This window comes from Falco naumanni, chromosome 6 (assembly GCF_017639655.2).
Source record: "Falco naumanni isolate bFalNau1 chromosome 6, bFalNau1.pat, whole genome shotgun sequence".
Lineage (NCBI taxonomy): Eukaryota > Metazoa > Chordata > Aves > Falconiformes > Falconidae > Falco > Falco naumanni.
The window spans coordinates 89,281,973-89,309,957 of NC_054059.1; the positions used below are offsets into that span (position 1 = coordinate 89,281,973).

The 27,985-nt window shown below is 51.7% G+C and overlaps 2 protein-coding genes across 2 annotated transcripts; one reads left to right on the forward strand and one right to left on the reverse strand.

The window, feature by feature from the left end:
* Positions 1–903: 903 nt before the first annotated feature.
* On the forward strand, positions 904–15,483 carry RAB1A (RAB1A, member RAS oncogene family). The gene is made up of 6 exons (XM_040597227.1): positions 904–1,157; positions 8,120–8,192; positions 10,382–10,477; positions 11,930–12,025; positions 13,018–13,149; positions 13,421–15,483. The coding sequence occupies exons 1-6, from the start codon at positions 1,135–1,137 to the stop codon at positions 13,616–13,618; spliced, it is 618 nt and encodes a 205-aa protein (XP_040453161.1). The 5' UTR covers positions 904–1,134; the 3' UTR covers positions 13,619–15,483.
* Positions 15,484–16,616: 1,133 nt separating this feature from the next.
* On the reverse strand, positions 16,617–27,970 carry CEP68 (centrosomal protein 68). Its single transcript, XM_040597226.1, is given in 8 exon segments — positions 16,617–17,093; positions 18,164–18,194; positions 18,197–18,318; positions 19,170–19,266; positions 19,484–19,606; positions 20,908–22,353; positions 22,855–23,265; positions 27,942–27,970. Coding segments are annotated over 7 exon segments (2,334 nt in total). The 5' UTR covers positions 23,221–23,265; positions 27,942–27,970; the 3' UTR covers positions 16,617–16,944.
* Positions 27,971–27,985: the final 15 nt, after the last annotated feature.

Below are 27,985 nucleotides of genomic sequence, written 5' to 3' on the forward strand. Positions count from 1 at the left end.
GAAAACTGAAATTAGCTTTAACAAGTTGCTTGCACCGAGGTCCCCGGTGTGTGACAACCTCTCCGTGGCTTCCCCGCAGTAAAATGAGCGCGGTCATATTTCCTGTGCCCAGAGAACGTTACGAACCGCGACTAATGGCTGCTTGCAGCGGTGAAAGGTGGGGGACAGCACGCAAAAGGGCTGTTGCCTGTTCATGCAGGTGGAGAAGGAAGGGCGCGACTCCCAGCGCCGCTCCGCTCTGGTTCGGGTGCTGCCGCGCTGCCGGGCCCCGCGGCGGGTCCCGGTGTTATTGCAGCCCCTCCCGTCACCCCTCGCCCGGCAGCGGGTAAGAGCCAGCCGCCGGGGGGGCTGCCCACCGCCACCTGCCCGCTGCCCACGCCGCAGGCCTGGCCCCCGCCCGCGGGGTGGCACCTCCGCCCCCCGGCCCCGGGCCGCTGTGCAGCGCCCAACGCCCGCTCGAGACGCGGACCCCGAGGCGGGGGGTGTCTCCCCCCTCGCCCGGCCCCGGGCGGGGGAGCGGGGCAGCGGGGCAGGGGCGGCCCGGGCGCGGGTGGGCGCGGCTCGCCCCGCCCCGGCCCCGCCCCCGCCCCCCGGCCGCCCCCGCCCCTCCGGCCCAGCCCCGCCCCTCCCGGCCCGGGCTGCCACGTCTGCCCGCCGACGTCACCCCCAGCCGGCTCCTCCCCAGCCAATCCGCGGCGCCGCCCGCCGCGCCGAGCCGCCGGAGCCGGGGGAAGAAAGGCCGCGCCGTGCGCATGCGCCGCAGCCGCCGCAGGGGCCGTCGGGAAAGCGAGTCCCTCAGTGCGGCGGCGCAGCCCGGCGGCCCCGTGGCGGACTCGGTTTCCCGGCGTGCCCCGCCACCGCCCCCCGGCCATGTAAGCGCTGCTCGGCGAGAGGCCGCCCCGTTTCCTGGTTGGGCTCTGGCAGCCATTTTGGGCTGAGGAGCGAGCGCGGAGGCCGCGGAGCGGGCAGGGCGCCGGCGGAGGGGTAGGCCGAGCCGAGCGCCGGGCGAAGGAGGCGGGAGCCGTTGGACGCCTGCATCCGCGGAGCGCCCGCCTCGGCGGCGGGAGGTGCCAGGCCGCGACCGCCCCCCCTCAGAGCGCGCTCGCCGTCCCTCGGGCCGCGGGCCCCACGGACATGTCCAGCATGAATCCCGAATAGTGAGTGCGGCCCGCGGCGGGGGCCTCGCTGCGGCCGCGGGCTCCGCTGCCCCGCGATGGGCAGGCGGGGGGGGAGTAGGCCGCCGGGCCTGCCGCGGGCGGTGGGGGGCGGGAGGGAAGGGCCGGGCCTGCAGGGCTGAGGGCTTCCGGCGGCCCGCCGCCGGGCACCGGGGGGGCCGTGGGGCCGAGGGCAGGCGTTCGGCCTGCTGCCGCCGTCCGCGGGGGGCGGGGGGTGACGGGTACAGGCGTGGGGGGGGGGCGGGTGGGAAGGGCGGGTATGAAAACTTAATGATGTCCCCGCTGTGAACCGGCGCGACGGGCCCGGTGACCCGCGTGGCTCCGGCTCCCTCCCCGCGGCGGCTGCGGGCACCCCGCAAACACGGGCGCGCTCGATGGGGCTTTTTCCGGGGCCTCGCGAATGCAGTGGGGCTCCAACAAGTGCCGGGGAAAGCCAGCTCTTTGTGAAAGCCGATCTTCCCGGCCGGTTGCTGCTGGCAGCTTAGTAGTCGGAGGTCCACCCTTCACTTTAGCTGCAAGTCATGTGTGTGTCACATGGCTCTTGCAAAACACTTCTTGCCTATGTAGATTTTGCAACGCTGTGACTTGATAATGAAATGCTCTTGGGGCTGTCTTGAGCCGAAATAGTACTTGCCTAGAAAACCTGGTGATGGCATAGTTTTTGTAGTTTTTTTTTTTTCTGAGGGTCGTTGTCCCTCGTGATGTGACTGTGGCCTTTTTCTCTAATTGGGCTGCTGGGCAGTAAGGGTGGCTGAGCCCTCTGGTCAGTAGTTGTCTGTATCCTGGCAACTGTAGGAGCAGTGGCTGGCCCACCAGGATGTCGGGACAACAAACCTCGTGGCCTTTTTGAGCGAATAAGAGGAGAGACTTGGGATTAGTTTAAAAAGAGCTGTAAAAACCAGCTGCTGCACTCTCAACAGTTTAGTGTTGAAGAGTGTTCTTAGGATTCTGCCATGGACGTTGGCTTTACTGGCACTCCAGTGGGGGCCGATGAGGCCACTGTGCCCTTTAATGGAAGCAGTTATGGTGTTGAAATGCACGTGTGGTATGACACTGCTGCTCTAGATACCCATTGTCTCTGTTCATGGATGATACTTCAACTACCTCTGTCCTCAAAGCATGCCTTTCCACACAGCTGAGGCTGCTGATTTGCATGGTCATGGCTTTTGTGCTGCCTGCTTATGGCAGCATGGTTGCAAGTGCTCTGGGCCCATTAAAATCACCTGAAGAGCAAATGGGAGTAGAAGACAAAGTAGTCATCAGCTAGTGCAAGGGAGTTGGTGAAAGCAAAGAGGTACAGCCAGGAACTCAAGTTACATCTTGGCAAGATGACATAACAAGCTTGCTCATGTGGTTTTGGGAAATGGCAAATCAGTAGCTGGAGGTAGCCTGTGGGTGAAGCACCAACAAATTGTTGGTGCTTCTGTGGTCGTAAGGACTCTCAGCATTCAACTTGAGTTTGCTTTGCGGACTGGTGGGTTTTGTAGTGTCAAACTGCCAGAAAAGCGTTAGGCAACTACCACTGTGCAGAAACAGATCAAAGGGGGGCTTTTTTCCTTTCCTGAAGCCTCTCAGCTTTCTAAGCTCATGAAGAGCATAGCTGCCCGCGATGAGATACTGAAGCCTGCTATGAAGATGGGGAGAATGTTTTGAGGGAGACTCATTCTCTGTGAAGAGTGTTCATTCCTAGTGGTGAGGACAGCTGAGTTTTGGGGGGGGGGGAACAAACAAAACAAAAACCAACCAGAGGAAAAGCTGCAGTTTAAGATTAATTTGTAGTATTAAATGGCTACTTCCTGCCAGTGTTGTCTGCAGGATGAGGCTAGGTGGTGGGAAGGGTGTGGCGAGACGGACAGAAAATATCTGTCACAGTAGTGTGTGTACTTGGATCCATGTTAAACCAGGAATAAGACTTACTGGGTTATTCCTTCTAGTTACCTGTAACAGATATAGATGTCTGTTTATCCTTTTAGAAGTGCCTTGTCTATTATGTGACAGTCTGGCTTCCTTATCACAGCTGCAAGTCAGGCTGTAGCCCTGAATCATCCTGGGCATGCCAGAACTCTATCAGAGGTCAGTGGGATAGCTAGTTAAAAATTGATTAATAAAAAGTCCTGCCTCCTTCAGTTTGTCTGTTAAAGTTACAGGATTAGAAGCTGCTGGTGCAAGGGTTTGAAGGGGAGCGTGTGCGCTTCTGAGAGTTTCCATGAAGCTTGAGGGCTGTGGGACAGCATAGTGAACTAGTTAAGTGTGCTTTTTCATTTGAGTGCAGGGGCTGAAGAGGGATGGATGAGGTTAGTGCTAGCATTTGGAAGCTAAATTCTTAGAACACCTGCCTATCTAGCACTGGGATGTGTTCCACCCTGCCTTATGGTGTTTAAATGAGCAAAATGTCAATATTGACTGTTGTGACTCGGATCGTGTCAGGTTCGGCATTTCCTGCCCCTTCTGCAACTTGTGTGTAGTAGTAGGCTGAATAGCATAAACATGCTGGTGGGTGAACTAACAGCTGAGAGGAATTAAATCTTGATCAATGTTCTGTAGTGGCTGGATCTTGTTATCGATGCCTCCTTCAAGGAGAGATGAGGAAATTAAGTGGCTTTTGGGGTAAATCTGTGTTTTTTTGCATTTGTCAGAAGTATTAGGGAATACCAGGGTGTGTGGGGTGTTCAGTCTTCTATGATGGTGTTCAGTAGGTGACAATTGACAGCTTCTGAGCTGCTAGAATAATCTGAAATTGTTTGTGTTCTTAACTTCCTTAAACAGCAGTCTGCAATGCAAAGTGGCATTATGTCTTCTGGATTCTGTTTACCTACACAGCCAGTCTGTAATCAGAGTGACTAGTAGTGCTCCTTGCTCCTCTTCAAAATATCTTGGGTGGTAGAACAGAGACGGGGCTTGAGGCAGCTGTGAGTACTTGTTTACAGTAAACTCGTGGCTGACATCAGTGATTAAGACACATCCCCGCAGTTCCTTGTTGGGGGTGGATGACTACCTAGTCTTGTTTGGTTTGGCACAAAAATTTCCTGACACTTAAAAATCCTCACGTTACCCACCTGTACAAACAACAGTAGCTTAGAGGCCCACAGGTCCCTTGTTCTACACGGCTTTGGTCAGGTCTGTCCTAAACTTGACTTCCTGGTCTTCTGCTGAACTTGCTTACTACTTCATGGAAAATGCATGGAACAGGAGGATGCTGCCTCACTGCTCAAAAATTTGACAGGGCTGTTTCGGAGGCGTGGTGTGTGTTTTTTTGGTTTTTTTTTGTTTTGGCAGGAGGCAACTAAACTTGAGGTATTTATCCATTATCTCTTTGGCAAGAGAAAGTGACCATATCCTCTTCCTGACGGGGAGGATTAGAAGGCTTCACTCTTACTGACAGTACCTGCCTACCCTCCTGCACATATTCTTCTGGTGTGCTCTTATGGGTGCTATGTATGACTTTACACTATTTCTCACCATTTATTTATATAATGATAAATCTGAATTCACACTCTAAGTAACATGGAGAAGGCTATGCTGCATAGCTCACCCTGCTTTATGAAGGCTCCCTGAACTGGAAGATTTGATGAGTTAAGTCTTCAGGTTGGAAGAGCAAAATTCAGTGGTTTCAGAAATGGTTTTGTGACTCCTCACAGGCAAAATTAACCTGCACGGCTTGTTGGACACGCTGCTACAGCTGAGCCCATTAACACAAATATTCTAGCAGTGTAGTTTTAGTCTAGAAATAGATTTCTGAAATTTTGTAGGTTGTTTTCATTTTTGTTTTAAACTGTTGTTGTATCCTGAGAGCTGTCTCTAGCATCCCACCATGTGTTACAGACTGCTCATTTGGTTAGGGCCCCTATATAGTCACCTGCTGTATCTTAAAAGGTCCTAAAGCAGCTGGACCTAGAAAGGAAGGCACTGTTATTGGAATGTAGAATTATTTTAATTTCTTTAAACCTAAATAGCAAAGTCCTATTTAAACTATCTCTAGATTGGTGCAGATCTAAGCTTATGTGCCAGAACCAGGCTTTTGTGGCACAATACCCATTTCCAGGGTCAAGAGACAGCTAACTCAGGTAGAGGCTGTTCCCTGGCTGGCAGTGGCCTGGACTTTGGGGGGGGGGGGGGGGGGAGCCAGGATGCTGAAGTAATCATATGAGCTTGGGGTTGTCACTTTCTTCTAGAAATACTGAAGCCCAAAGTGAGGGTGGGTCTTAATAACAAGGCTGTCAGACCCAGTGTTTAAGGCTTCTGGGTTCTTGTTGCATTAACAGCAGTGCTGTGTGTAAACTATTACTGCTCTTGTTTGCTTCTGAACAGGAAAGGGTTTAATGGCAGAGTAGGTCTGGTTGGGAGCTGTTCTTGGCACTAAGAGTAGCAGAGGAAAACAAGGTACTTGAAGTTTGGGGACTGGGGGGACCTGAATTCCCTTTGGAAGCAAGGGGAGGCTCTGAAGTGAATCGTTAAGACTCATAACTGAAGCCTTACCTACACCAGGAAGGAATTAATTTTTTTCCTACTAATTTTAGTGAAGACAATATAGTGGCAATATTCCTGTTACCATTCCTAAGGGATTATGATATGCTGCAAGCTCTAGTACTTTCAAGTGTATTAGTGTTTACTGTAAGTGATAATTCAAGTTCAGGGTCACTGAAAATTCTGGTTTTGCAGAGAACTGAAACCAAGATTCCCTGCTGTAGTAGGAAGGAGCTGTTTGAAGGCTGAGGCAATTGTGACTTCAGTTGATGCATGATCCTGGGGAAGAAGGTGTAGGTTTAACAGTGGACCAGGTCTCAAAGCTGTTGTACCTTACCCTGCTCTCCAGGTTACATACAGTATCACTACTAGTCTTGGGAAATTAAATTATTGGTGGGGGTAAGAATGTTAAATGCCTCTTGCTACAGCTGCTGTTGGGTAGCCCCTTGCAGCAGTTCCCGGGTGATGTTGGTGTTGGAGAGGCAGCAGAGCTGCCTAGCTGAGGGTAACAGTAAAACTGGTCGATACAGTCCTTTTTCAGTGATCCTTACGCTTAAAACATGGCGAGGGGTGTGTGTGTGTGAGGTGGCGGCGGTGGTTTGTGATAAACCACAACTGTGCATGCTCAAGCACTAGCTCATTGGTGTGGCTGTGGTGGCGTTTTGGCAAGTGGAGCCACAGGAAATATAAAACTGTTCTTCTGAAGCACACAGGGAGGCAGTGCTCCGGGCTGTGCGGAGTGATTTTTGGTGTCACCTGATGGGGAGGCCCAAGTGTCAGGAACAGGCTGTCTTGTCCGCCATCACCAGTGTTACTGCGGGCAGTGGTAATGCTTCTGGTCAGTAAAAATGCTTCAGCTATCTTGAAGCAGTTATGTGGGTTGTGATGTAACTTATCTCACCTAACAGTTTGGGTTGGTAACCATCTTGCCTTGTGTTGTTAGTGTGTGACTTGACAGGTGGAATAGCAATTCTGTGACTGTAAACTGCTAGACATCCTTTGACCTCGATTTTCTTTTTTAATACCTTGAGTGCTTTTAGCTTTACGCTGTGGGGGAAGGTTGCGTTTTAAGGATCAGCTTATTAGTTGCTACATTTACCACTGACTTCTCTGTAGCCTTGAGAGAAGTGCTGCAGGAGCTGATGAAGGTTTCAGTTGAGCATGTTCTTGCAGCCTGGGACTAGGCAAGATGGCAGGCGTTTGGGCAGGAGCAGTGAAAAGCGGGGCAGTTGACCATCTGCTTGGCTGTTAGCGCTAGGGATGGATGCAGTTTCCTGGCTGGATTCCTGCCAGCCAGAGTCTGTGGTGATGTTGGGGAATAATAGGTGGGGAAGGTTGATTTCAGGCATTTGCATACATGGTACTTTCTTAGCTTGGTTAAGTGGGACTAGAATTAAATCTGTGGTTAATAAGAACTGGACTCAATCCTGAGCACTGTGGGGCTGAGGAGTTGCGAACCTAGAATGGGTTAATCTAGTACTATACAAAGCAAAATAACTTGTGTAAGTGGCGGTTGTTGCTTGTTCTTTGCTATGTGGTCTCTAGTATTAAACTGGCCCATTAGTCTTATGACTAACACAAAACTTGATACTTAGTCAACAGTGAAGTCTTTGCTACTCTTTAAAGTATGTCAGTTGGTTGTTGATGATGCTGAGTTTGGTCCCTCAGTGTTGGGAGCATGAAGCAAAAAAAAAACTGTCACCTCTTCTGATATGACTTGAGAATTACTAATATTGCACCTGATGTCCTGTAGAGGATGAATGAATCCTCCTCTGGCAGTGGCTTTAGCTGTAATTCCTGAAAGGCAAGTGGAGTGTGTGGTCGCTGTCAGCTATTAATAGTCTGTTGTGGGGTGGATGTTCATTTTGCTTTAGCAGGCCACTGAACTTGGTGTTCACAAGTTGTACACTTAAATTGTGTTGTTGTGCTGTTGGGTTCTGCTGGAGCTTACGTTTGGGTAACTTAAAGTGAGGAAGGAATTGGTTGCTTTTGGCCAGCTACGTGGTACTTGTGAAGCCGGGCAGCGGAATCAAGCCTTTTGCCTTCAAAGAAGATGCGAAGATAATGGCTCTGGTGGACAGCTGGCTGTTACTGCCCTCTGTGTGTTACTTAAGCGCAAACCTCATTGTTTGGTTGAGTGACTTAATTGTGAAGCATGATTTTAATCTTGGCTAGACCGCAAAGGGCTGAAATAGGACTGTGTTACTCTTGCTGATAGTCACGCTAATATCCCCAGGGTAACTTCCTAGGAAAGCACTGTTCTACCCCAAAATGCTGCGTTCAGAGCATCTGCCTTACTGCTTTTACTGAGTAAACTGTGAGAGTGTCTAGACTGGATAGAGAAGCTTGGAGTTGTAGGTAATTTCCCTAGTAAATTAATTTACCCTTGTCAAACATGGTAATATACTAGCTATAAGGAGCACGATTCTCAAGAAGTGTTTTTCATGAAGTGACTTAATTATTTTTTTTTCCTTCTGCAGTGACTATTTATTCAAGCTACTTCTGATTGGAGACTCCGGTGTTGGGAAATCTTGCCTTCTACTTAGGTTTGCAGTAAGTGATCATGCTTGAAAACTTTACATAAAAAAAAAAAAAAGCTACCTGGTACTTAGCTAGAACATCTGTGCTACAAGAACTGCTTGGAAGGACTGATGTCTGCTGGGTCTGATATACCAAGGAATGATTGAAGTATTGCAAAACCCTCCTGTCTTCTGCATGTGTTTCTAGCTAATGTATTTGAGTAATACAGAAATAACATAAAGAACATGTCCAGTTAAGTTTCTCATGTTCCTGTTACTTGAGAACAAGATATCTTAATTTAACTTCCATCATTGTACTAGTGATGGAACACTGAAGATGGAGGAATGTACTTGAATTCTGGGGTGTGTGCCTTCAGGCATGAAGAATACAAATGTGTCAGTTACTACTTGATCTGAATATTTTCAGCCGGATGAAGTTTGATATCTTCATTCAAAAAGCCTACCAGTTGCTTAGCCAGAGGGAGAAGTAATTTAAATGATACTCTAGGAATAATAAGGCCTTATGCTTTCTTTAGTGAATGAGTATATAATGAATGTTAAAATTGCTGGTGGGCCACTGTGGCTGAAGTCTGGTGCAAGAAGCTATAGTTTTCCTGTCGACAGGAAAAGTTAAAATGGATTTGACAGTTCTAAGTAGAAAAAGCTGGAGTCCAGTGAACTCCTTGTCTACATCTGCCAAAGTGCAGCCTTATGTTGACATGGGAGGAGAGGAAGGATGGGAGAATATGGGGCATTAGTTTAGAAACTAGAGTTTGATGCCGCTGCAGGATGATGGCAGCGGTTTTACAGCCTAAACAGTTGCTCTAGGCACCTCTGGAAGGAGCCTCTTCCATGTTGTTAATGTGGAATGATGGTCTGGTGTGTACAAATAGCATCACCCAAGTTAAAGCCATTACAGCTGCTGTTGGTGCAGTGTTAGGACAGGGAGACACTAAAGCCACCATGAACACTAGAAAAATGTAACCTGCTCTGCTCCCAGGACTGGAGGCAGTGGTCTGGAAGCGACACCAGGGCTGGATCAGCACTCCTGCATCAGTCTAGCCTGCTTCTCTTGCAGATACCTTGGAACTAATTTTGGCTTCCTGCAAATAATCCAGCTTTTTCTTTTTTGACAGCTACCTTAAGTTTGTGCTCAGTTATCTGGTGTTTCTTCAGCTTTTTCCTTTAGAAATTTGACTTTCTAACTGAGCTATGTTACCCTGACATAAGGTATTACCACAGCATTCGCTTACCTGTGTTCTTCCTTTTGTAGGTTAAACACCAGCAGGCTTTTCAAACATACCCTTTCGAGTATTGAAATGTGAAGGAAATAAATGTCACGTCATTCTGAAAGGCTCAATGCTTTATTCTTGCTTGCACGTGTTCCCTCAGGCAGATGTATTATCTAAGGTGTCTTCCATTCACAACCCAAAAGAAATCCCTTGCTTTTGTGGTAGCTGTTGGTTTCATAAAGCCTTTTGTGGTGCATTTTACATGAAGTTCTATCCTACTGGTACTTTGGGAATAGAAACTTCCTCCATGCTGGCAAGCTAGCAGTCACTGAAGGTAGCAAGGACTGATCCAGCGCTTCCTGTGTGCCTTCAGGCTCGCTGGAGGCTGTGGCCAGGGCCGTGCAAGCTGCTGGACCAGTGCTGTGTTCCCCTCCCCCTGCTCCGCAGCCTGTGCGCACAGCGGACTTCACGCAAGTGCCCGAGCAGTAGCTCTCAACTGCCCTGGCAACCAGCAGTGCCAGCAGCGGGTCTGAAGTTCAGGTGTGGAGCGTGACTGAGACAGAGCCTCTGACTTGTAGGTAGCAGCTGAAAAATCATCGAAGGAAAATAAAAATTGAGGCATTTTAAGATCATTGTGCTTATGCTAAGTAGCTCTTCAATCTGCCAACCTGAGGAAAGACTTTTTTTAAACTGTAGTTCAAAAGGACTTAACGCTGTGGGATTTCCAGAAAAGAGGCTTTTTGACTAGGTTTTGGGAACATAAATCTTGTTGTTTGAGCTGTTTTTTAAAAAACTTTGTGGGTTTTTGGGGGAAGTAAGCATTCTGTGAAAGTATATAGCTACCTAGTGGACTTCGCCGGGCATCATCAGGTGGTTTTGCCAGGGAGCCACCTACCTCTGTCTGCCTGGGGCAGCCTGCCTGTTGTGTGACACAGTAGGTGACTGCAGGAGAGGTGCAGCTGGCCTGACTTACGTTCATTCTTTCTCCTAGGATGACACGTACACAGAAAGTTACATCAGCACGATTGGTGTGGACTTCAAAATCAGAACTATAGAACTAGATGGGAAAACAATCAAGCTTCAGATAGTAAGTAGTATTTCTCAACTCCTGGGTACTTTAATCTGTTGAAGCATGGGATTACATTCGTAACTATTGGTATTATCTTTGTACTTTAATCATTAAAATACAAGCGGTATCTTCCCTGTTAGAAGAGGCTAGGCAGTTTTCACAAGATTACAAGACTTCCCGTGACCTGGCCCTTAAAGACGGGCGCTCATCAAGGCTATCTGCCTGAACGAGGAAATGACCTGTTAGAACCTTCTTTCCTGGGAAGAGAAGAAAGCTGAAGTAGTTAAAAGGTGGTTATGGGCTGGGAGCTGAAGAAGGGTAGAATCCTGTGCTGGACTGCTGTCGTATCAAAACTGGTGTAGTTCTGCAGTATTTAGCAAGGATTTGTGTAAGTGCAAGAATATCCCACAGTTGTCAGAGATGCCCAATTTCTGCAGCAGCTGTTTGTGGCAGACTGCGCTGTCTAGCGCTGCTGCTTTTGTTGACCTGAATGGAAAAACTGACACAAACACTTGTAAGTGGCCGGCCTGCCTTAGCACTGGGCAGTGTTTCCTGGTCTTTCACTCGGAGCAAGCAGGGGAGCAGGCTTGGCAGTTCTTTCCTCTAATCTTGAAGCACTCTAAAAGGGTGACTGGTGTAATGAAATCTAATATCTATGCAAGGTCACACAATCCTTGTCAGCCACTGCTTCCAGCTCGAGCCAAGGCTCTCAGGACTGGGAGGCAGTGACTCAGGGATTCCAGGCTGTGCTGTGGAGCAGGAGTCCAGTTTACAGCCAGAAGTCTGAGCCTGCAGACTCTAATGTAGCTGTCCTGAGTCCAGAGCAGCACGCTAGGAATGCAGTTGCTACTGAAATCTGTCTGTGAGTGACTTTTTTAATACGCGGCTGGCCCTGTTCTTGATGTGGCTCCAGGGAGAGGAATGTTTGGGCGACTGCTGTTCCTGCCCTGATGGGAGGAGAGGTCAAGCATGTCATGTCCCTCCTTAGCTCTCCTGGCAGGAGGAGGGAACCAGGTTTGGTTTGAGTTGTTGCACTTCACCCTCTGAAGAGGAATGTTGCCTTTAAATACCTCTGCTCCTGCTCCTGTAGCAAGGAGGTTGAAAGGAGCGGTCAAGTTATAGACCTGTGTTTCTCTGACCTTATGCCTAGCAGGTTTTCAATCCCTGGCTGGTGTTTGTTCTTCTGACCACTGAACCATGGCTTCTTTGTGGGTCAAAATTGCTTAATGTTTTCCTCTGTGAGATCTCTTGACTACACTTGTCTGAAACCAAACGAATGAGCGCTTCCTGAAAAGCACCTACTGAAGTGTCGTTCTTCTCAGTTAAAATACCTTGAAGAGACAGTTCCGTAGCTGAACTTGGATGTGCTTGTGGTTGGATGGCTGATCAGCTGAGCTGTATTTCTGGAAGCTAACGTGTAACACTGGCGCAGCTATGTTGCAGTAACTGATCCTGTTGCTTTTCTTGTAGTGGGACACGGCAGGACAGGAGAGGTTTCGAACCATCACTTCCAGTTACTATAGAGGTGCTCATGGCATCATAGTTGTGTATGATGTTACAGATCAGGTAAGTGTTGAACCTGTGCCTGGAGAGTTTCTCCAGGTGGCATATGTTAGGCTGATAAAGTAAATAAAACCAGGAATTTAACCACTTGGCACTTCTTAAGTTGACAGTGACTGTGTTAGGCTGCGTTAAGGTTTATCAAGCCAAATGTATGTGTTTAGTCTCTGGTTGGAGCCTAAACAGAAATAAAAGGAGCAGTGGGATTGCTGGCTCTAAAGCAGTTGTATCTTAGGCTTAACCTAAAGCTTGCTGGGCATGTAGTTGCTTGTTCTATGTGAATACTTCTCACCCTGCCTTTGGTAGCAGGAGTTTGAGTTACTGGTGGAAGTTGTTGAAAGATTTGTGAATGTACTTGAACTTTGGTCTACGATAAAACTGGCTTTTGAAACAGAAAATTGCCAGCATGTGTGCAGGATACAACTGAGCCAGTGTTTTCTGTGAAAGAATCTCTGAAGATTACTGGTACAGTTGTCATGTTTGAGGGACTCTTAGGAAGTGTAGAGTTTCCTGAATTAATAGGAGAACAACAATCGGGTTCAGTTGTGAACTTGAGTATCAGTTCTGCATTTCTGCAGTCAAAGATCGTTCCAGCATCTCTGCAGTGATGTGGTTTGCACTTGATACCTGGTGTTTTGCAAGTGCCTGGGATTCTTCTAGTTTCAGCTGTGTGCTGTGCCTTATCTCTGCTGCAGGAGGAGAGAGAGTCCCAGGTGGTGGAAGTTCTTAACTATTCAAGATGTGGAGCAGGGAAAAATCATGGGGGGGAGTGCGGCACAGGGCTGATTGTGTGGGGCTTGGAGCAGGGGCGAAGGAGCTCCACGGGCCATGTTGACTCGCCTGTCGTAGGCAACCGAGGGTCCTGTTGAGTGAGTTCTGTTGTGGCTGTGAGTGGCACTGATCAGTACGCTGCTTCATATTCTTCCCTGGTTGTTACTGAATAGAGCGGAGCTTTCCCCTTGGTTAAGGGTCTTGCTTACAGTTCTCTTATCTCCTAGGAGTCTTTCAATAATGTAAAACAATGGCTGCAGGAGATAGACCGTTATGCCAGTGAAAACGTCAACAAGTTGTTGGTGGGGAACAAATGTGATCTGACCACAAAGAAAGTAGTAGACTATACAACAGCAAAGGTATGTTGATACCGATGTGTTTGGTTGAGTGCCTGGTCTGGATTGTAATGCACTTGATTAAGTTCTAATGCAGGGAAGTGTCGTGGTACACGGATGCCAAGGCAGGTGTGAGCAGTTCCATGACACCCTGCAGCACGAGTCGCCGTCAGGCTGCGGTTTGGGAGTAGGGGGGTGGTCTAGGAACTCATGGCTGATGCAGCAGCACACCAGGAAACGAGGTGAGGCATGAACCGGCGTATGAGCTCACTGTTCACTGTTTCTCGGTTTGCAGGAATTTGCAGATTCTCTTGGAATTCCGTTTTTGGAAACCAGTGCAAAGAATGCCACAAATGTAGAACAGTCTTTCATGACCATGGCTGCCGAGATTAAAAAACGAATGGGTCCGGGAGCGACAGCTGGTGGTGCAGAGAAGTCCAATGTTAAAATTCAGAGCACTCCAGTCAAGCAGTCTAGTGGAGGTTGCTGCTAAAACTTGCCTCCCCCCTTTTGTCTCACAACAATGAATTTGCAATCTGAACCCAAGTGAAAAAAAAAAATTGCCTGAATTGTACTGTATGTAGCTGCACTACAACAGATTCTTACCGTCTCCACAAAGGTCAGAGATTGTAAATGGTCAATACTGACTTTTTTTATTCCCTTGACTCAAGACAGCTAACTTCATTTTCAGAACTGTTTTAAACCTTTGTGTGCTGGTTTATAAACGTGCTATCCTTGTTGCTTTTCCTGATACCAGACTGTTTCCTGTGGTTGGTTAGGATGTATTTTTGTTTTGATGTTTCTATTGGCATGTTTAGATGTCAGGTTTAGTCTTCTGAAGATGAAGTTTAGCCATTTTGTATCAAACAGCACAACAGTGTCTGTCACTTTCCATGCATAAAATTAAGTAAGATATATGTAAGATCTGATTTGCTAGTTCCTTCTTGTAGAATTATAAATGGAAAGATCACACTATCTGATTAATAGTTTCTTCATACTCTGCATATAATTTGTGGCTGCAGAATATTGTAATTTGTTGCACAATATGTAACAAAACTGAAGAAATGTTTAATAAATATTGTACTTATTGGAAGTAATATCAAACTGTATGGTGATAAATATTGTCTTACTTTGTATGGCTAAGGGGGAAATCAGGCTCGCATTGTGCACAGACATCCCTGTGTGCAGCCACGGCGCTCAGCCCTAGTAACCAGAGACCTTCCCTGCAACTAAAACTAGTGACTATGGCTTAAGAGACCGCGGTGTCGTGGTGCTTGAGGCACGTAGGCTGTACCAGGAAGGCCCAGCCACTGCTGGTGGAGGCATAATGCACTCTGAATGTACAACAGTTCCCTCACTTAGCCTCGGAACTTAATTTATTGCTCAAGGACTCTACGGAGGGAATTTCTGTCAGCTTTGCGTAGTGGGGGAGAGAGCAGTATTTCCCTAGCAGGAATGAATTCGGTGTAGCCTTGAGGTGGTACAACTTTCTACCAGTATATTATGTCTTTTCTATATACTGTTAATTCCATCCTCTTCTAACCAGTACTTCTGACTTAGTGCAACAGCTTAGCTTCTATTCTGTTACACAGAGGCATCGGAAGGATGACACGGGGACACCAAGGCCCCGCAACAGACTGTTGCTCAAAGTAGGCGCTATCTTGAACAATTTGGAACTAACCAGCAGCCAAGAGGTTTTGGACAGTGTGATTCTTTGTACAGAGCTAATCAAATCATTAGTGCCTGATGTCTAGCTAAAAGCCACAGGAAAGCTAGCCTATAACACTTCCTATACATGTAAAATTGTTCAGCTTTATCTAAACTCAAATGTTCAGCCTATTCTGTAAATAGTCTCATGTTTGAAAGACCATGTAACATTCCCCTAGTAGCAAATACGCCCTGTGATAGTAAAAATATAGCCTAGGTATGTTGTGAGGTATAAACTAAAACTGGTGCAAATATCCTCTGATTTTTTTTTTTTGGGGGGGGGGTGACTTTGGCTAACAGCTTTCTTCAACATAGTTGCATAAATCAACAGGCAATTGTAATACATAAAGTATTGTCATGGTTAAGTTGAACTCTTCCACTTGAGACCTTCACAATAAAGTGATGTGCTTTCTATTAGAGATGTGCTTGTTGGTATAATTCATTATATAATGTGACTTGCTCCTCCTCGAGAGCGGGAGCAGTAGGAGTAGTGAGTGCCGCTAAGATCAGGAAGTGAACCAGGAGGTGTATTGAGGGTAAAACATCTTCCCTTCAGAGAAGTGCACAAATGAACTTAAATGTCAAGATGCCTGCTACATACTATCCAAAACAATGTTAATATATACAGTAATAAAAGCATTGCAAAACCAACTTGGGCTACACCAGTTGTTTGGTGGTGGTTTTTCTTTTGGTGGTTTTTTTTTTTTGTTTCCCCCCCAAAGTCATTCCTGTGTTACTGTGCTGGTGCTGTTACACACTCGAGCCTGTGGCTGCCACGCTGGAGGCGTGTGGCAGAGGGCAAGGCAGGCCTGAAAATCCTGGGCGAGGGGGCTGTAGCCTCTTACCTGTGAGCTGAAAAGTTAAATACCTCTGCCACCACGGGTCAGGCTTACAAGCAGTAGCAGAGGGGCGGCAGTTCCTCCCCTCACCGTAGCACCCATCCTGCCCTGCTGTAGCCTTTGCTCAGGCGTCACCCTGAATGCCCCTAGGTGGGGACCTGGCAGCAGTGGAGCCAGTGAGACCCGTCTCGCTGTAACCATCTGCTTGAGCCTTTTTGTTGAACTTGGGCTGATCTATGAATTGCCACCTGCAACTTGGCAATAAAAAAAATGTGCCCTTGAAGCTGAGAAGAGGGGAGAGTATCAAAACCCCCCACAAACCCCAGCAAATTCTTTTCTGTTGGTAACAGCTTAACTATGCTTTCACCTTGTGCAATACAGATGCTTTGTCGTGTTCACTGGAACAGGAGGAACTGATGTACTCTGCACAAGAACGTGGTAATCGCTGTTTAGCTTAAAGGTTAATTAAAGCCAAGTACCAATATTCTGTGGTTGGCTGGAACTTTTTGGCCACTTACCTCATTACGTTGCTTCAGAGATGCCCTTTTCTGTTGCAGAAGGGGCCGGGAAAGCCTCTGTAAATGTTTTTTGTGAGCAGCGATCAGCTGCGGTGGCTGCAGGAGGGGCGAGGCGCGGCTCTTCCCCCAGGGAACCAGCACTAGCAGCTACCGCAGGTAACAGAGTAACAGGTAACACAGCTTGTACAGGACCTGCATCCTCCCCGAGTACTCACCTCTTTGTTATTTTATTGAGATTCATGCAGCACACCAGCTCTCTTTTGTTTATGCATAAGAAAACCAAAAGTTAAACAGGCTGTGCTTCAGCAGGGAATGGTAATTATAAACAAAGAGTTCAGTTTGCTCCCAAGAACCAGGAGGAGTTTCTATTTCTTGGCTTCTAGCACCTATTTTTGAAGAGCATAAACAAAACATGAGAACACGGCTATTAAAATCACACGCCTTTACTTAGAAGTGAGTTGCACGGCACACTATGGATTACTCAGTTAAAAAAAACCAGTGTGTTCCAGACGTTCTGCTAACACATGGAACAGGCCACTTCAATAAAAAAAAATTAAAAAAAAAAAAGGAAAGCTACTCTGAAAAACAAACCCCCGCCCCAAAAAAAAAAAAAAAGGCCAGCTGTACTGTCCTTGCTCTGGGAACATCCCGATGGAGCCAGCACGAGTAGCTTGGGCATCCCAGCAGCCAAAGAACGGCAGTACCGCTCGCCTTTCTCAAGCCACGGTTCGAAAGAACAACAAACCACAGCGCACTCAGCCCAGGCTGGCTGACGCTGAACACACAGTGGTCGTCCGGGTTTTTGGCATCTCTGCAGGAGGAGGGAGAGGTGCTTCGGTGCTGGCTGCAATTCTCAGCCGTCCCGAGGCTGGCTGGCACAGCCCAGGTCTGATCGAGGCGGCACCTGAAATCAAACGGATTAAGTGAGGTTGCTGCTGCGCTTTGGCTGCCGGCCAGCAAAGGAAGAAATCCCCCGCCACGCTTAAACCACCTCCACGTATGCTCGATAAGCTATAGCACGTAGCTATGTATATTTAGCAATTAAAAAACCCCAACAACCTACTTTTAAGATACTGTTGGTTCTCCTCTTAAAGCGCTGAGAAGAGTATTTCCCCTTCGCAACCCCCAATGCGAAGGCGTGCGGTGGAGGGGCGGTGGGGAAATCAACAGGCTGAGCTGACGGGGGTAGCAGGGGACTGGGACGGGGCCGCGGGTGCCCTGCAGTTCCTAAATCCCTGCGCTTCCTGCTCGGGAGCCGTTACGAGCCTTCCTGCCTCTCCGGACCCAGCGCCTTCCCCAACACCCGTGACCGTGATTTTACAGTGATTTTACAGTGATTCCCATCACGGCGCGAGGGGCTGACTGTGCCGCTGCCCCCCACCACCACGCACCGCTGCTGCCCCCTCCAGCCCTTCACCTCCCACTCCTGCCCTGCCCTCCCGATTTTGTCTCTGCAGTTTTATTTGAAGGAAAACGGTCGAGAAATGAGCAAACACGTTCCCTAGCCTCCCTCTTAACCCGGAATTCACTTGCTTCCCTTTCCCACCATTACGTGGCAAACAGAACGTTTCTGAGAAAATAAAAAGCCAAAAAACTACCCCTTCCTCGTGTTCCGTCTGCTGTCCCGAGTGATTTGGGTGCAGCAGCTGCCTGTGCTGCCTGCTGCCGTCCCCCCCACCGTGACTGACAGGGACCTGCCTGCCGGCCCCCTCCCAGGAGCTGCCATCGCTCTCCTCATGCTCTTGAGTTTCATCAGCTGGTTCACCGACACACTGCGCTGCCCCTGACACATTTAAGGGTGACGGGGCATCCATTCTGAGGTTGCCCTTGCTTTCTTTTCCATGTAGGCTTTCCAAACACCACATTAAAATAATAGTAAAGCCTGATGTATAGCATTTGCTTAATTTGTTTATCTTCCTATGCTTCCCTCCCTTTCCCCCGTCGTGGAAAGGCTGGTTTGCCCCCACCACTTACCCACGGAGCAGCCGTCTGCTGCACCCCCTTGTCCCCCAGCCCGTCCTCGCCCTGCACGGGACCCACGGCAGCTAGGACGGACTCGTACAAGCGCTCCGCGTGGGTTTCTAGCTCTTCTGACTGTTTCGCAATCAATCCCAGCGTGTCTTTCAGAGCTGGAAAACAAAAACACATGAGCGGAGGTGGTAGTAACGAGACAATTCAATGTCCGTAAGAGCAGTAAGAGTCCCACTCCCCTGGGCAGACCTTTGAAGGAAATCAAGTGTTAGTAGAAATCAGTAAGCTGATCTTCACCCCATCGCCAAGTGGTGACGCAGGGTTTGGAGGGGGTGAGAAGCCACCTAGGAGGCTCCAGGTTAAGAGTGCGGGTACAGAAATAGGGGGTCCTAAAGGAAACCGCTGGGACTGCGTAAGAAATCCCACCTGCGATGCAGCACTCGCCCACTAAAGCTGCTCTGGTGACCGCAGGCGCAGCCTGCCCTTTAGCAATCCCTTGTGCAGGATGCACCAAGTCACCCGAGCGGCTGCTCCCTGTGTGCCGTGCCACCAGCCAGGCGGGGCTGTCCCCCCAGACTGGCTCCTGACACCTGCCTGGGATGCACCGAGCGCAAACAAGGGGCAAAAATCACCCCGCTGCTGCCCTGGACGAGAGCAGCTCCTTCCAGCTGCAGGCCGACAGCGTCCCACAGCCCAGTGGCAGCTGGCCACGCTGCGGTTAAGGTAAAAACCTGAGGGACCCGTAGAAGGCAGAACACGTCCATCACCAGGATGGACGGCACGGCACAAGCGTGGTGCAGCTGAAGCCGCTCCGGAGTTATTGCTTCAAACCTCCAGGTCGCCGGGCAGCAACGCGGGTGTGAACCCCTTTACATTCCCAGACAGCTGCTGAATGGCAGACTCTGCCCACCGCCTCCCCACCCTCCCACACGTGGGGCCAGGGATTTCGGGGGGCAGATGCGCCACCGGCTGTGTCTGCAACCAGCCCCGCTCAAGCGTTCCTTCTCACCTGGCGAATTCGATGCCATGCAGCTGAGGAGAGCTTCTCCCCTCTCCAGCACGCTCTCTGTCAGGCTCTGGTGGTCGGCCACATCTTTCCTGAACTCCTGGGAAGGAAAGGAGAAGAGGAGCGCTGCTTAGGAGGGTTTTTGGAAGAGACGCACCTGCGGCAGGTTGCCTGGGGAGCAGGTTCCCCCAGGCAGGTTCCCGGTGCTCCCGAATTCAGCTTTGCACACCCGGTGCACCCGCCAGGGTTGTGCCGGGGTGCCCTGCTGTGCACTGCTTGCTGCCCCAGCGGGGAGAAAAGCCAGCGGTGGGACCTACCAAGTAGCGATGCAGCGATGCCTTCACGCTCTCCGCATCCGGCGAGGGTGGTACCCAGCTGTCAGTGATGTCCGCCACATTGTACAGCCAATGAATGAGCTCTTCCAGCTGACAGCAAAACATCTACTTAAAGTATAACAAAAGGGGTTACTGATCGATTTCTGCAACGAAGACAAGGCAGGGCCAGGAATAGGTGACGGGTTTTGGAAAGCACCTGCTCCCGGCCCCTCTCCTGCACCCCCACCCCCACACAAACATCCCTAAGCTTGGGAAACCAAGAGTTAATAGAAAAAGAAAAAAGGCAAAAAACAACTTAAGCCCCTAAACACCCCCCAGACCCACTGAGGGTCACCATGAAACGGCTGCTGCGGGGAGGTGTTGGGGGCCAGCAGCAGCCAGGCTGAAGGAAGGGCTTTGCCTCCACCACCTCCCAGCCGAAGAGACACCCCTCTCCTCCTGGAGCCGGGCAGTTAATTAGCAGCTGCTTTTCCCCAAGGGTTTGTCTCGTTCAATTAAGCGCTTTCATTTATTTTTAAAGCGTCTTGGTAACGGATTATTTTTGTAAGATGCTGCACGATACCCAGGGGCCTCCGCTCTCACCAAGCCCAGGCTCCAGCCCTGCGCCTGCTCCTCAGTCAGGGCTTTGCTCTAAAGCTCAGCTGCTTCTCCTGGGCACCGTGATTTGGGGTGAGAGATACACTCCGATGCTGACAGTAGAAAAGACCCTTTTAAATCAGCAGCACGCAAGGGGGGGGGCGAGCTGCGCTGGTGTTTGCAGCTCTGTGCACGGTAAGAATCGCTCCCTTGCAAACAGCGCAGCATTACTTCCAAATTCAGCCCAGGGCTGGGGCGGGGAAGAAGGCAGAGGCGAAGGCAGGGAGCACAGCACCAGTGGCAGGATGGCCATGAGGCATCACTTGGCCAGAAAGTAAAAATCCACAAAATAATCAGGACATTCTTCAGAGAAGCCCCACCCATTCTACCCAGCCTTACTACCCCCGAAGCAGGACCCAGCCTGGGGAGGACGAGCGAGCCCGGGCTGAAGGGCAAGTCCAGCCCCACCACATCACCCAGTCGGAGCTACGGGGCAGGCAGCAAACCCTGGGTTTCACACTTGTCCGGCCCCAGCTGCAGCTCCTGCCTCTTCCCCAGGGCAGCAGGATGGGTGCGCTGGGGGAAGCCAAGTGCCACGTTTCCACCGAGCCCCAGCCCTGTGACGCTGAGCCCAGGAAAAGCAAGATGGGCTCTTGCTCCATCAGAAAAAATTATCTGCACAGGTGATCCCCCCTGTGTAAACTACTACCAGCTGCCAAGGCACCAAACATCATGCAGGGGGGGGAAGCCTTAACTAAGTGTGCCATAAATACAGGCACATTTTAGGTGAGGTCTTCCCGTAATAAACATTATTTCTGGTCTCAGCCTACCTTCACGCACTGGGCAAGGGACTCGCTCGGCTGGCTCTTCTTGGGATGCCCCTTGACCCGCGGTTCATCTAGGTACGGCCCATCCAGCGCATCCCTGAGGCCGGTTGACAGGTGAAGCCCCGGCAGAGGATCCCTATGGATCCAGCCACACGATTCAGTGTTTTCCCAGCTGGGCTTTTGAGAGCTGCAGGGGTGCCACAGCCCAGCATAACCCTCAATATTCCCTCTTTCGTCCTTGCCACCCGCCTCTCTGAAAGGAGCCAACCTGGGCGAAAGGGGCTGCCTGCCATCGCTGTGACGTGGAAGGTTACGGCGGTCGTGCCCGGGCGTCCTTATACTTAAGGAAAGATTGGACAAAAACTGAGCCAGCCTTTCCAGCTCCCGCAGTCTCGGAGGCAGGGAGAGAAATTCTTCATCGCCCTCCCACTCCTTCCTCAGGGGGAGCACTCCTGTTGTAGGTAAAAACCTGCCAGTGCTTTTCGCCTGCCCTTTGTAGTTCGGGAAGGGACTCCCTGCGGCACGCCAGCTTCTCCCGTCCGCAGCAGGGCGGGCAGATGAGCCTGGTCCAGCTGACTCTGCCATGACATCCTCAGCAAAACCCCTGGCAGGGTGAGAGGAAGCACTCTTTGCGAAGGATGCTTCTGCAGCAGGTAGAGGTTCGTAGCACAATCCAGCTCCCGAGCGGCCTCTTTTTCCAGGCCCCAGGGCGGAGAACCTCTCTGCAGAGGCCAGGAGCCCCCAACATCCATCTTCTCCACTTCCCCCAGCCCGCCCACCTCGGCTGTAGATGCTGGTGGATCTCGACGTGCCCTCAGGGGAAACAGAAAAGCTGTCCAAACCTATTCCTGAGTCATGGAAAAAAGGCTCTGGCATCTTTCCCAGCTTGTACCTTGGCTTCAATGGATAAGCATAATCCAGCAAGTCCTCGTACTCTTTATTGGGGTTCCAGTGGGGGGAGCGGCGGTCCGGAGACGGGGGTAAGGAATCCGGTATGGCACATGCCCAGTAATCGGCTTGGTAGGGTGACACCTCCCTGATGCGCTGCGCGGTGCCGGGGTCAGCGAGCAGAAGGCTGAAGGGCCTGGGCACCCGTGGTGCTCTGCCTGCTGCCGCAGCCCCCCGCCAGCACAGCTCCCGGGCGGCCGCGGAAGGCAGGTCCGTGCCGGCCAGCCAGCGGCGGGGTGGCCCTTCGGAGGGGCCGTTTCCTTCTGAAGACAGAGTGGAGAAGCTCGATGCAGAGCGGCTGCGCAGGGCGCTCTCAGGGCTGGGGGGGGTCTGGGGCCGCAGGAGCTCCGGGGTGGAGGAAAATGGGGATCGAGCTCCCGGCCTTCGGCTCTGCCGGCTGGCAAGGGCGTCGTGGCAGCTGCCGGCGAGGATGCTCTCCTCGGCAGAGCTGCGCCGGCGGGGAGGGCCAGGCGCTGGCTCCCAACGGCTCGGTGCCTTCACCTGCTCAAGGACAGCGGGAAAAAGGAAAGGGAGAGCGTGACGCATGAAAGGAAGCACAGCATCCAGGCCAAAGGCTCCTTCGTACTGGGACGTGGAGAGAAACCCGCCAGCCCCAGCCCCACCGTGAGGAGAGGCTGGAAGGGGAACTCTGCTCTGCCTGCGGGGCGGCACGCGCTGCCCGGAGCCCGGCGTGGGGCTTGGGTTCAGGGAAAGGCATCCTGAGCGCCTGGGGAGCTGCACGAGTCACTTGGTGGCAAGAGGCACTTATTTCAGCAGCCCCATCCCCAGTGACTTCCCAGCTCCGCGGTGGCGATACGGGAACGGAGACCGGCCGTCGGGCTCCAGCGCCACAGCCCTGCCCCACGGCACGGCCCAGCCCGGGGGTGGGCGCTCCGGCTGGAGGGGACGGAAAGCCTCTGCCAGGACAGCCCAGACACACAAGTCCCCACCTCACCTGCCCCCCTGGTGATGCTGCAACACCTGCACGTACAGCGCTCTCACCTGCTGCTCTTCTGCGGAGAGGCACTGCTGACTACCACGACGAGGCACATCCCCGCCATCGGCACCTCCGCACACCAGCGTCCCTGCCCCCGAGAGGCTTGCTCTCGCTCTGGGAAATCGGGATGCGGATGCTGAAGACACTTCTTGGCAGTAGCTTGAGCCTCCCTGGGTAACACCAGCGCCCAAGTGACTGCGTCTGCTCATTGCCACGTTCTCCGTCCCTTGCGAGCAGGGCTTGGCTTCTTCCGTCCCTAAAAGCCAGCACAGGCTGTCCGTCTCCCCCTCCGCGCAGTCCCACCTGCCATCACCCTCGGCCTTCCCGCTCAGGGAGGCTTCAGGAAGCGATTTTCCCATATCCACGGCCATCGGGGCAGAACTTCTTCCACAAGATGATGACAAGCCTCGGGCTCTCTGAAATACACAGGGCACAGTAGGGGCAACTCGCCAGCCCCCCTCGCCTCCACACCAAGTAAAGAAACTGGGTATGTCTAATAACAAGGAGATTAAGCATCTTCTGGGCCAGATCCCACAAACCATAAAGCTGCATCTCGGTGCGTCAAGTGGGACAAGAGGGAAAAGCAAACTTCCTCGTCCCAGCAGCATTTGCTGGTTCTGAGGACGTGACACACAGGGAAAATCTAATTAAAGCTCCGACCAGACTGAGACCAAACCTGTGCTTTACACCTTGCCGGCATGGTGCAACCGTCTCCTGAATTAATGCCCAGTCTCAGTTTGTGCACCATGAGGCTACTGGGCCCAAATGAGCCATCATTAACTGGGACATAAAGCACCTATTAGTGTGGCTGAGCCCTGAGGACCGCTGGGGTGGAGACTTGAGGGTTTTTAAGAGACAAACTCAAAACCCTGCAATGGAAGCCACCCAGAAGTGAGAATCACATATAAAAAAAAAAAAAAATCAGAGGGGGAGGTAGGAGGTTGTAAACCCCAAACTCGGCGCTTAGCTCTGCAGTTTCCACCTTAATTAATGAAATTAACTCTTTGAGCAAGTATTTCCATTAATTAATTTCACAACCAATGACACATTTTCAAGCGTGCTGTACAGCCAAGCTCACTGCATCTTGCTGCAAAACCTTCTAATATGAGATACTGTTCTAAAGCCTGAGCCCCAGGTGCTCCACACATGGAGATGCTCCACCACCCTGGTCCTGCTGCCCACGCTGGACTCAAGTGAGGAGCTGCACAGGACAATCGATGAGCCAAATCAAGGAGAGCCAATACAGCAGACAGAGGACCTTATTTTGTGAACACCAGGCAGAGTCAAGCACCTCTGCCTGCATTCGCCAAGCTGGCAGGGCTCAGAAATACTCTCAACATAAATGACATCTCGTGGGCTCCCCACAGAGCATCAAAAATGGTGCTGCCAACCCTCAGCCACAGGTGGGCATCCTCGGAGCCCCAGCGATACCAAAGCCTCTTCCAGCAACTCCAGCCTGAAACAGAGTGGAGAACATCGGCAGAGCGGCTCTGCCAGTACTCGCCCAGCTAGTGCCGGGCTAGCGCTGGGGAGGCCAGCCAAGGGAGCAGCAACAGCAAATGCAAAAAGAATTTAAAAAAAAAAAAAAAAAAAAAAAAATGGAGAGAAAAGGAGGAAAGAAAGTATTCCCAAACAATACTTGGAAGTGGGAAACAAGTTGATACTCACACCCTCCGTCAGCTCTTTTGTGGTGATCTGGTTTTATGACCCACCCCTCCGGAGAGCGGCATTTTCCCACGGCAGAGCCCGTGCAGGCGAACAAAGCGCGGTGGGCGCTGCCGGGTCTCCAGGGGAGCCCCAAGGGCCAGCACAAGCCATGGCAGGCACCGCAGCTGCCTCCCCCTCCCCGGGGGCTGGCAGCCCCGGTCACTGCTGAGCAGCTATATTCAGCGTGGTGGCAGCTGCCGAGGGGGCGAGTGAAGCCTGAGCCCCCCCAGCCCTCCGGCCAGCCCCGTCCCTCTGCCCACACCTGGACTCACCCACCCGACCCCTTGAGTCGCTCCCAAATACAACCCCACACACATCATGTTATCCTAAACCAGATGGCATTGCTTTTTCCTCCAAAAAAAGTTTCTATATCCAAACAAAAAGGCATGGTAATTGCAACAAAGGTAATTGATAAACCTTTCCCTGCTGAATTCCTTACGTATTATACAACATATCGTTTAAATGTATGTAAGCATGTAAATTTCGTTTAACAGAAGGCAGATTTCTGATGCTAACAGAGTATCCCAAAGCACTCACAGTCCTTGCATTTCCTGGGCCCTTTCTTCACAAACCTGTCACATCGATTTTTAAGGTCTCCCGACCCCCAGCAGGCAGCCCCCCGTCACCTGCCGGCCTTCACCGACTCCCATCTGGCCCTTCTGAATTAGTTCTGCGTGGACAGTTGGGCAAGCAAGTATTAGCAAATCAAATAGCCAAATCCAACTTACAGGTGCTTTAAATGCCCAGAAAATCCCGAGATACATCTATTTACCGGCTCTGAAAGCCAGGGCCTCGACTCGCAGGTCGGATTCCTCCTCTTCCAACAAAAACCTTAAAAGCAAAAAGCCAGCGGGGTGACGTATCGCAAGGTACCACGTATTAAATTCCAGGATCCATTTCAGACTCCAAAAGTCTGCTCCACATTCACCATTTTGGGTACTTTGCTCCACGATGAGCAACCAGCGATTCCGCAGAGGGACGTCACTAATTATCGTCACACGAACGGGTGTCCCAGTAGCTCTGCTCCCCGCCCCCTGCATCTGCCGGCAGCGCTGGATGTGCAAAAACCATCCCATCAATACAGATCTTAACAGAGGGGAGGGCACCAGACACGCATAGCTTAGGGCATAAATGTCCCATCCCAACAATCGGTTCTTGTTGGGGAGTGATTTTAAAAAATATGTAAAAGAAAGAAAAGCTTAACAAGGCAGACTTTATAGAGTTTTAAACGGAACGTGCAGTAATTAACTGTCGACCTCGGCACCTCCTTACTCTCAAGAGGATGCCATATTGCATTCAAAGTGATGCTGAATATCAGTACCCCCATCAGATTTAGAGGCTTGAGTCACGTGTCGGTCAGCCCAGTAAAAACAACTATAAAAACCACATGTAAGCTTGGCCTTAAATCTAAAAAAGTGTGTTAAGCAACATTTTACTAAATAATTACAGGTCACAACCCATCTGTTATTTTTGTAGCTGTGTGCAGGAGCGCAGCGGTTGAACTGTTCTGAACTTTCAAGACTTATCTGTTGATCTTAGGGACGCAGCATGCAGTCATATACATTTCTATGATGATATCAGGCTTTAAAAAATGTACTGATTCACATGTTCATTAAGTCTCCAGAAGCTAATTGGAAGCTAAAGAGAAACCAGGAAACCTGCCAATACACACAAGTGGGAGTAAATCTGCTTCTTTCAGAATCTGTAAGAATATGCAAAGGGACTCTGGAGACTTCACTGCATTTTTAAAGGTCTCTTAATTCAGGCAGCTAACTGCAATTAATTTCAGGGGGAGCTGGACACTAACTGCACCTGGCTGCACAGTGGATGGGGAAGTCACACACACCCCCCGTAGGCAGAACCACCAGGTCAAAAGTGCTATTTCAGGACAAAGCGACAATGCTAACGCCACTAAGCACCAGCTCCCAGTGCCAGCAGCCAGACAACAAGGTTTCTCACCATTTTCCAAGAAAACCAGAAAAAAGCAGAGGTCAGGTTGCCAGCAGCGGTGACGCAGCAGGACCAGCCCTACGGTGGGCAGGAGCAAGGCCTGATCCTCGGACCGGACTGGCAGGGCGCTGGGGAGGGAGGGATGCACCACCCCAGCTTCAGGCACATGGAGAACTCCCACCGGCCTTAAAACCACGGGAAAACCGCCCCAAATCCCGGCTGCACCCGGGCCTGCCATCGCCTCACCAGTGACGGCGGCACAGAAACCCTACCCGCCACTGGGGCTGAAGGCAACAGGTGAAGGGGGACGGTTTCATCCATCCAGAGAGGGGCAGGTCCCGCGGAAACTCTCGGGAAAAGCGATCCCTGAGCTTTGTCAGCCTGTCCCAAGCCAACTGCCGGCCCAGCAGCCTGTCCCCACCAGTGACACCCACCACCTGGGCACATCGAAACCCAGCGGCCTTTCCCCACCAGTGACACCCACCACCTGGGCACCCTGCGGCCCAGCAGCCTGTCCCCATCAGTGACACCCACTGCCTGGGCACCCCGAAGCCCAGCAGCCTGTCCCCACCAGTGACACCCACCGCCTGGGCACCCTGCGGCCCAGCAGCCTGTCCCCATCAGTGACACCCACTGCCTGGGCACCCCGCGGCCTGTCCCCACCAGCGACACCCACCGCCTGGGCACCCCGAAGCCCAGCAGCCTGTCCCCACCAGCGACACCCACCGCCTGGGCACCCCGAAGCCCAGCGGCCTGTCCCCACCAGTGACACCCACCGCCTGGGCACCCCGCGGCCTGTCCCCACCAGCGACACCCACCACCTGGGCACCCCGCGGCCTGTCCCCACGTGACACCCACCGCCTGGGCACCCCGCGGCCCGCAGGGGTGATGGGGCTGCTCCCGCCCCCACCGTCCCAGCTCGGTTTTGCTGAGGGGGGCGGTTGTTGTTTTGGGGACACCGCCCCCCCGCCCGCGCCTCTCAGGCCTGCGGGGTCGGAGTTCTGGGAGTGTTTTGCTTCGTTCCTGGCACGCTTTCTGCCCGAAAAGCCTTTCCGCAGCTGAAAAACCCGGCTGGTTAACCCATATAAAATAAAATAAATATTAAAAATAACATACAATTAGTTTTTAAAAAAAGGGAAACAAGCCGGGGGGGCACCGCACCCTGCGGCTGCCCTGAGCTGCGGGGGGCACGGCTACAGCGCGCCGCGGGTAACGGGACGGGCTCCAAACGGAAAGAAAGTCGCTCGCTGTCCCCTCCCGGCCCGGCCGCCCCCCCGCAGCCCCCGATCGCCCCCGGCCCAGCCCTGCCAGCCCGGCCCACGCCCGCCCGCCCGCCCACCCCCCCCCAGCCGCCCGCAGCCGCCCGCCGCCCGCAGCCGCCCCCAGCCCCCCGCAGCCCCCAGCCCCGCCGCGCCCAGGCCGGGCCCTCACCTACCGAGCGGCGGCCGCGCCGCCCCGCCCCCGCCCCGCGTCCCAGCC

Coding starts and splice junctions, on each gene's coding strand:
- RAB1A (XM_040597227.1), top strand. CDS start 1,135: ATGTCCAGCATGAATCCCGAATA. Junction 1,158..8,119: donor TCCAGCATGAATCCCGAATA/GTGAGTGCGGCC, acceptor TTCCTTCTGCAG/TGACTATTTATTCAAGCTAC. Junction 8,193..10,381: donor GCCTTCTACTTAGGTTTGCA/GTAAGTGATCAT, acceptor TCTTTCTCCTAG/GATGACACGTACACAGAAAG.